Below are 8,319 nucleotides of genomic sequence, written 5' to 3'. Positions count from 1 at the left end.
TTAATTTTATAAACAAGAGCGGAGCGAAAAAGTTTTATTATTTTTAATATATTATTAGTTAAATGACGATTTTACTTTTAAAACTAATCGATTCTGTCAACTTTAACAACCCATGGGTGAGAGTTTGAGTTTTCAATAGTTAGCAGATACCATTTTTTTTCAATAAACCTTGGGAGGAAAAAAGTCTTTTGGCCAATTTCAAATAACAATACAAAGCTTGATTAATTATCTAAAATTCGATAAATCTGCTATTAATTTATTCAATTAAACAATAAAACTATGTATATATAATTTTGATACATAAATCTATACATACATAAATGTGTTGTGATGTGATTGGGTAATTTTAAATTAATGATAAAGTAACGTCTAATCACATAATGACACATCTATGTGTGTACATATTTATATACAAAAAATATATAAACATAATATTACTCATTAACTAAATACATAAAATTTTACATTGGTATAAAAGTAGATATAAATAGATCATTCCTAACCTATTTGCTAACTAGTTTTTAGGACATTGTTGAGAAGGATTCAGGTTATCTAACTAATTCTCAGTACCAAGAAATGGAATAGCAAACTAAATTATTGCAAATATGTAAAAACAAGCTTTGGAATTCACATGGCTTGCAATCAAATTGATTTCCTACATCCATTTAAAGGGGCAACAAGACAAAAATTCACTATACAAGAGAAAATATTACAAAGTTTTCGCCAGAATTTTGCTTACAAACTATAACTCACAATCTTGAATCTTTTTTGTTAATTCTTCTCTTCTCTTTATTTGTGTGCACATGAGCCCATGACACACATTTTTATTACAATTTTTATATGCAAACTTAACAATAAGCAAACGACACATGTACAATGAATGCATCACATTTTTGCTCTATTAGGGTTCCTCATGTCACACCCACTTCTGCTCGACTAGAGTTTCTAAGTCGTACCTGTTTCTACTCGACAAGAATAAAGGGGGAAATGATCCTAGATGCTTTATTTGCTCAAGTGTAATAAAAGGTTTGAGTGTTGCTTTATGTTCCACATCACCATAATTCTCCACCTTGACACTTAATAGTAGCAAGAAAACTTTACTGTCCCTTTCTTCTTCTTCTTCTTATTTATTCAATATTGAGCAGACTCATAAAGAACTTTGTAAACATATATATAGGATTCTCTTTCCCTGCAATTTTCTCCACCTTAATGGCCTTTTCGTCAATCATGTTATGAATAAAATGCAACCTTACATTAATATGTTTAATCCCTCATGAAACAGTTGTTTGGTATAAAGAAAATTTCACTTTAACTATTATTTTTTAAGGTATCTACTTTTGTTCATCTTTAGTTTAATAGTTTGACTTACTATTAAAATATTATATACTTTTGGATGCACAGTCTATCATTATTTTGTTTTATTTAAGGAGTTTACAAACTATTTAACCATTTGAAACATCTCTCTTGTGTTTGCTGAGATTTGTTTTATCATCGCTTAAAAAGACATGTAAAGTGACTTTAATACCATTTGTAACATCTTTGATCTAATACCTAGTCTATTGTTAAGATATTGTTCACTTTTGGACACATAGGCTATTATGGGTTTGTTTTTGATTTTATAATGCAAAACGTATCTTAATAGCTTAAGGAGCTCATAAACTATTTAACTACTTTTATCTTAACATCTCCAGATAATGTGAGATATACACTCAAAGCCGAATAAGAGGTTGTGAATTCCTAAGCTGTGAAAATGTGTTTTAGATTGTAAAGCCTCAAAACAAAATATTAATAAACAATGTGTTTAAAGTGAATAATATTTTAAAAATAGGTTAGACTATTAGATCAAGATATTACAAATGTATCAAAACCACTTTACACGTCATTTTGAGTGATAGTGGGGTGAATCTCAGCATAGACGTTAAGTCCTTTAAGTGGGGTAAATATAACACATATAAAATAATCTTACATCGACAAAGTACAAGAGATATTAGATATACATGCACATCCCTCATTGCTTGGGAACATTAATATAAGATTGGTTAGAATATGATTTCCTAAATTGTCAAGATAAATTTTAAATTACAAAACTAAAAAAAAAATTAGAATAGATTATGTATCTAAAATAGATAATATTTTAATAGTATGGCGAATTATTGAACCAATATATTACAGTAATTGTTATTCATGATTGATAGTGAGTGTTAACAAAGATTGTTGCAGACTTATCTAACATGCACATTCCTGATTTGTTTCTTTTGACATGCAACTAATGTGGGAGTGATACTATTTTGACATCCATATGGTGAAGAAAGTGACAAATATTTTGACATCCAATTAACAAAAAAAGTACACTTATTTTACCACCACCTAGTGATACATTCTATGGTTCCCGTTTATAAGTTAGTTTTACCTGGATACATTTATGAATATACAATATTTTGTTATTCCCTCATTGTTAGTTTAACAAGAACAAATATGTTTGTCCTTAGTTCACCAAATAATTGAGAACTAAAATTCTTATATCCAATTCACAATACAATCAATGAAGAAAAAATTATCCTTAATTTATCACATAAATGAAAAATTTTGCCCGTAATTTATTATACAATCAATGACGAATCGTCTTCTCAAAGGAAGATGATTTGACCTTTATTTGAAAAAATCATTAAAATGAGAGTGAGGAGAGAGATCGTTAGAGGAAGAGATTGCAGGAGATAGTGACTAAAGAATGAAATATTAACCTTAGAAGAGAAAATATTATTTTTTAAAATTTGACTCAACAGAAATTATCAATTTGTAAGGTTTAAGGAAAAAAATAAGATAAAAATTTATTTATTTTTAATATTAATGATTAAATAAAGATTTTATCTTTAAAATTAACTAATTTTATTAATTTTAAGAATTGATAAATAATATTTGAGTTTTTGAAATTTTATAATTGTAAATTTGAGGTGAATTAACCCTTAGGTGGGAAATCTTTATGAATTTCTTACACTTTGACCATTGGGTCAACCAAGTCAGAGTTGGATGCTTCTGTAAACATGTGGTTAGGAGAAGCTCCACATGGTCCCGAGGGAGACTAACAAGCTCTCCACAAGTTGCTGAACTGACCAATCTTGCAGATCCTGACAAAATCATATATTCAATGTCTTTTCGCCACTTGTGCCGACAGATGATTGAGTCATGTGAAACAGAAACTAGTTCCTTTTACGCTGCAGATCATCCAAAATACTTTTCCGAAATGAAAGATTACAAAAGGAGCTACTTGCTAGAAACTTGACAAACTTGCAATAGTTCAATGAATAATACAGAAGGAGAAACAAATTATTGTCTTGGAAGAAAACAAGTGCAGCTTGTCATTGTGCCTTGCTTATGCTTCCAGCCTCATTGAGGCAAAAAAGAATAATGTCAACCTGATCTTTTACAGCTTCAATACAACAATTAATCTCTGGTGTCTGAGGAAGAGTTGAACTTGCATTCTTGGAAGCTTTTTAAAGCCATGTTCTCATTTACTAAATTTAGATGTTGATCTTAAACTTAAGCTGCTTTCAACTTTCCCAGTTCATACTTGCTTGGACCTTGGGAGTGAAGCATGCCATTTGGAGACAGCAGGCGCCAGAGAGCCACAAAGAATCGACCCTGAAAAAATTTTGTGCAGTCAGCTTAACTCCCAAGTAAAAAAAGTTGGTGTATATGAGTAGTACTGGGGATATATTTTTGTTACCCATTGAAATGCTACTAGTGCAGACCAGCAGCCTGGCAAACCAAGTCCTCCTTTGTTCACAAGCTGGTTTTAAGAAAAACAGAATGGTTATATTAATGTTCAAAGATAGCCTGATGAATGCTGAGATATAGACATTACCAACAATACAAGAGCCCCCACAGAAAAGCATCCGCTCATTGATAAGCTCATAAATTTAAGATCGCGTCCAGCCTGCACAAGAGAGACAAATTTTCGGATGAAAAAGCACAAGAGGTTCCATATATTATCTTTCAAGTCAATAATCCTAAAATGAAGAATGGACTACAGGGCAGAGCACCCAACATACCAGCAAAGTTCCCTCAACACTAAGAGTGCAGGGTGTCACGGCTAATGCAAAAAAGAAGAGAATCAACACTTTGTGCATCTGCATAAAATGAAGTTTAGTGTGAGATTTCCAATAATCTGCAATTAAAATTTAATCTGGTTGATGAAAGAAACATGCTTGTAAAAGTTTAGAAGAAAACCTCTTTTATGATCATAAGATCAGATGTAAACATATTTGGGAGGAACAAAGGGATAAATGAACCAACAGCGCCAATCATCACTCCAAGTATAGCTCCAATAATCATGAGTGACTTTATGAGTGTTCGAGCCTGTTTAACATTATAAATCCATTCAGAACATGTTCTGACTAATCAACTTCACTAGAAGAATTGTTGTATGTGTATCCATAGCTAACCTTGTCCAAACTTTGGTTAACTCCATAAAGGATCTCTGGCATAAATGATTGCGCTGTTTGAGAGAGCGGCTCGCCCCATACGACAAACATGCCATAGGTTTGAATCATGACCTGGAGTGAATATGAAGTTGTCAGTGTCATCAGTTTCTTAAATGGAGACAGGAAGCTAAAGCAATGGAATAAATTATTAAAGTAGTGTGGGTTAAACCAACCTGATGAGCAGCGACCGTAAATGTGCCCATAGCTGTGGCAAAGTAAGTAATGAGAGAGTAGAAAGCCACCTGAAACATCAAAAACTCTTATTGAGTAACTGCATTGAGCTTGGGCTGATGCAATAGTGGAATCAGGTAGATTGTAATCAACCTTTGAGAACATTGATACAAAAACTGGGGCAGCAATTGCAAATATTTGGAGAAATTCATTTGGTGATGGAATAGAGATGGCAAAAGGGTTGTATCCTTTCTTGTTTAGAGCTTGGATCATCATATAAGCTGAAATAACCTGGAACATATTCATATGCTAAGCAATGAAAGCATTAAGAGAAAGAATATGTGCATTAACTTACATGAAGTATGCATCAAGGTTCAATAAAAACAACAATATATGATCACTATCTGAGTTCTCATTCCATACCTGCGATGTCATAGTTGCCCATGCTGCCCCAGTAATACCATAGCCTAACAAACTGCACAAGATTAGATGACCAATGCCATTTACAGAAGTGGCAACCACCAAAGCCTTCAAAGGTCCCATCGAGTCCTTCATGCCAAGACTGGGAATAAGAATAATAGATTTCAGAATATACTGATTAACAAGTATTGTTCACGGTTTTAATTACACTAATAGATTTCAACAAATGCAGGCATATCTAAGCTAAAAATCATTCCAAGCATGTGAGAGTTTATAGCTATTTGGACCTTGCACTTTGAGCAACCAGTCCATAAAGAACAGCAGGCCATGATAGGCCTCTAATCTGCCAAGAAAATTAGAATTCTTAGCACATTAAACATCGTTACAACAACAAAGAGAAATGATCAAAAATGAAAGAAAGAGCAGTAGAAGCTACAAAGATGAAGATGAACCTGAACATATTTGCTAGCTACAGGTACAAGATGCGCATTCTTTGGTCCAGCAAAACCTTAACAAATGAGATGTAAAAATTCATCAGTCAGTGGATGTTCTCTGCTATTATAGCTCCATTACAAACTATTGTAATCTATAATTAGAAGTTAACTGCACTAGTCGTTCTTACCAGTTAATGCCCATGAACCAAGGAATTGGGTAAACAAAAGCATCAAGACCCCACAAGTTAGCCCAATAAAGAGCAATATAGATATTTGATGCTGCACATCCTTTTTATCCTGCATCAAAAGCTGGCTAATCAGAATTGCAGAATAGATCATAGAAGATTGAATGCTAATCACAATGGTGGATTATATCATGCAAGATTTATTACAAATTGATTATAATAGATAAAAACATTTTTAAGCATCAGAAAAAACATTTGCAAATTTCAGAAGCAACTATATGATTATGCAACCTAAATTTCTTAAGGCATGCGAGAGAACAATATAGCTCTGTATTAATGGCCAAAAGCTTCACATTTTCTTAATCAAAATTCTTAATGGCGGAAACAACCAGCGGCATATTAATCACAGCAATTCCACACAAAATGAACAATAGCCTTCAACTGATAAAGTAAATAATTACCCCCTTGGCAAGTGAAGTTGCAACCATATTCGAAGTAGCGATTGAAAGGAACATGAACAAAAGATTCATATTATCGCAAAATACAGTCCCGGGACCTGCTCATTCAAATGCATCACCAACTTATAAATAAATTTGTAGTTGCCAATTTTTGGAAATGTTTTTACAGAGAACATTTTATAATGTGTAAAAGCACATCCCTGAAGCGCTACATTTCTTCCTGGGGAATTATATATTTGCTTCTCTTAAAAAAGTACTTTTTTCATATATCAATCACACATGTTAAAGTCCCAAAATTGGTTTTGATTTGCCTGGAAAACTAACAGAAAGTAAAATTTTAACGGAGTTGTATAAGCTACCTAAAGCAGCGAGCTCAGTTGAGCTTTTTTGACCAACAACGGCCGTGGATATAAGACTCATCAACGGCGCACAGATCCAAAGCCCCGTAGCGGGCCCTGAAAACATGAGAATCTCCTTCATTTGAGTCCAGATACTCTTTCCCGCCAATTCTTCTCTCTTTGATCCAACAGCTTCAACTTCCACTTCCTTCTCTTTATTAGACAATCCCACAGCTCCATTACTGCTACCTCCTTCAACAACGTCCAGCTCCGGCTCTTCATCTACGAGTTCTTGGCTCGAGCTCACGCATGAAGTTATTAAAGCAAGTCTTCCATGAGTATTTGGTGTTGAAATGCGCAAACTTTTATAAGGTGCTGGGGGTTTGAAAAGAAACGGCAATGATAATGAAGATGGAGGTTTATTGAGAGGTTTGAGAAGCGGGCTGTGTAGAGGAGTTTGCGAAGAGCGACTTAGTGCCTTGATTTGCATTTTGCTCTTCTTTTTTTTTTTTTTTTTCTGGTAAAGATTGTGAGATGAAGAAGAAGAAAAGCAAGTGAGGAAGAGAGCCAACGGATTATATAGTTTGGTGTTAAATTTTTAGAAGGCTCAAGCTGTAAGGAGAGTTTTGGCGGCTTGGACTTGTATTTCCGTTCTCTCCGGTTACAGATTTCCAGTACTGAGAAATCACTATTTACTAAAAAGCTGTGCCAACGAAACCGTAATTAAATCTGAAGTGGGCGAAAAAAAAAATTTTTAAGCAACTTATAGGTCTAATTATTATATTTTAAATTTATAAATCAAATAAATACTATGGTCTTAGGTATTAAAAATAAATTTTAGATGCTGACATGGCAGGTTATAACTGGTCACTTGACTAACCAGACAAAGTGTTAACCGGAGAGAAGCCAACAGCCAGCTGGTGATTCGGCTAGTTCATGGTAGGCCTTAAAACTTTCCCACTTCAACTAGTATCTTCATTTCTTATCTAACTGCAGCACAAAGGTGGGCCCAGGATCGCATGAGCACATGACTGCTACCGGCCATTCCAAGTGGCGGCCTTCCGATATCCTAAGCATAACGTTGAAAATGCCACCGTGGCTTCTCCTATTGGCTGGCTTTTTAGCTAATTTTCAAAAACTACCTTCCCTTCTTTAACCAACTTATTATTTGAATTTGAAATTACTATCCGTTAGTCTTTTTTTTGGACCTTAAGCATAAATATACAAATTATTATGTTAAGTTTGCAATTCTTTAATTGCCAGTTATATTAAAAATTCCAGTGGCAGATCTAAGGGGGTTAAGGTTAGTAGTTGACCCTCTAAAATTATATTTTTTCGGTAATCGAGGATTTTGTTTTTAAATTTATAATTACTATATTATATAAATTAAGATTTCATAAATACAGTAAAAACTCAAACCTAGATATTTTTTTAGAAATTACAACATTTTATCAATTTTGTTAATTTTTAAATTGTATCAATAAGTTTTTTTGTTTTCCTTCAATTGGGCTTTTTTTCTTGGGGTGGGTTGTCAATAGCCTAATTAAACTTCCGAAAATAGCATTCAAAATCTAATAAGGCTTTTTCTTTTTTTTTTTAAACTAAAATTCCCCCATTTAAAAATGGAATTTACTTTTTATTTCTTTAGATTCGTAAAAAAAAAAACTTATTTGAAATATGATTTTATTAATGCTCAATTTGTCAAAATAAAAATAATAGTAATAATCAAAGTGGGGATGGTGATAAATTAGAAGTCAAATGTTTAAAAGGACTTTGCTGGAGTGTTTTATGATATGAAAGCTATTTTTCATACATATATTTTTAGATTGTTT

General features: G+C 33.0%; 1 protein-coding gene across 1 annotated transcript; it reads right to left on the bottom strand.

Moving 5' to 3' along the window:
- Positions 1-3,219: 3,219 nt before the first annotated feature.
- LOC123213363 (protein DETOXIFICATION 46, chloroplastic-like) lies at positions 3,220-7,072 on the bottom strand. Its single transcript, XM_044632784.1, has 14 exons — positions 6,509-7,072; positions 6,153-6,247; positions 5,695-5,803; positions 5,525-5,580; positions 5,360-5,415; positions 5,076-5,214; positions 4,806-4,943; positions 4,655-4,723; positions 4,443-4,553; positions 4,228-4,356; positions 4,050-4,127; positions 3,863-3,934; positions 3,725-3,787; positions 3,220-3,639 (listed from the first exon to the last, which is right to left on the bottom strand). The coding sequence occupies exons 1-14, from the start codon at positions 6,975-6,977 to the stop codon at positions 3,538-3,540; spliced, it is 1,686 nt and encodes a 561-aa protein (XP_044488719.1). The 5' UTR covers positions 6,978-7,072; the 3' UTR covers positions 3,220-3,537.
- Positions 7,073-8,319: the final 1,247 nt, after the last annotated feature.

This window comes from Mangifera indica, chromosome 4 (assembly GCF_011075055.1).
Source record: "Mangifera indica cultivar Alphonso chromosome 4, CATAS_Mindica_2.1, whole genome shotgun sequence".
Lineage (NCBI taxonomy): Eukaryota > Viridiplantae > Streptophyta > Magnoliopsida > Sapindales > Anacardiaceae > Mangifera > Mangifera indica.
The sequence above is the reverse complement of the archived record's forward strand: the minus strand, read 5'-3'. Positions and strand labels throughout refer to the sequence as shown.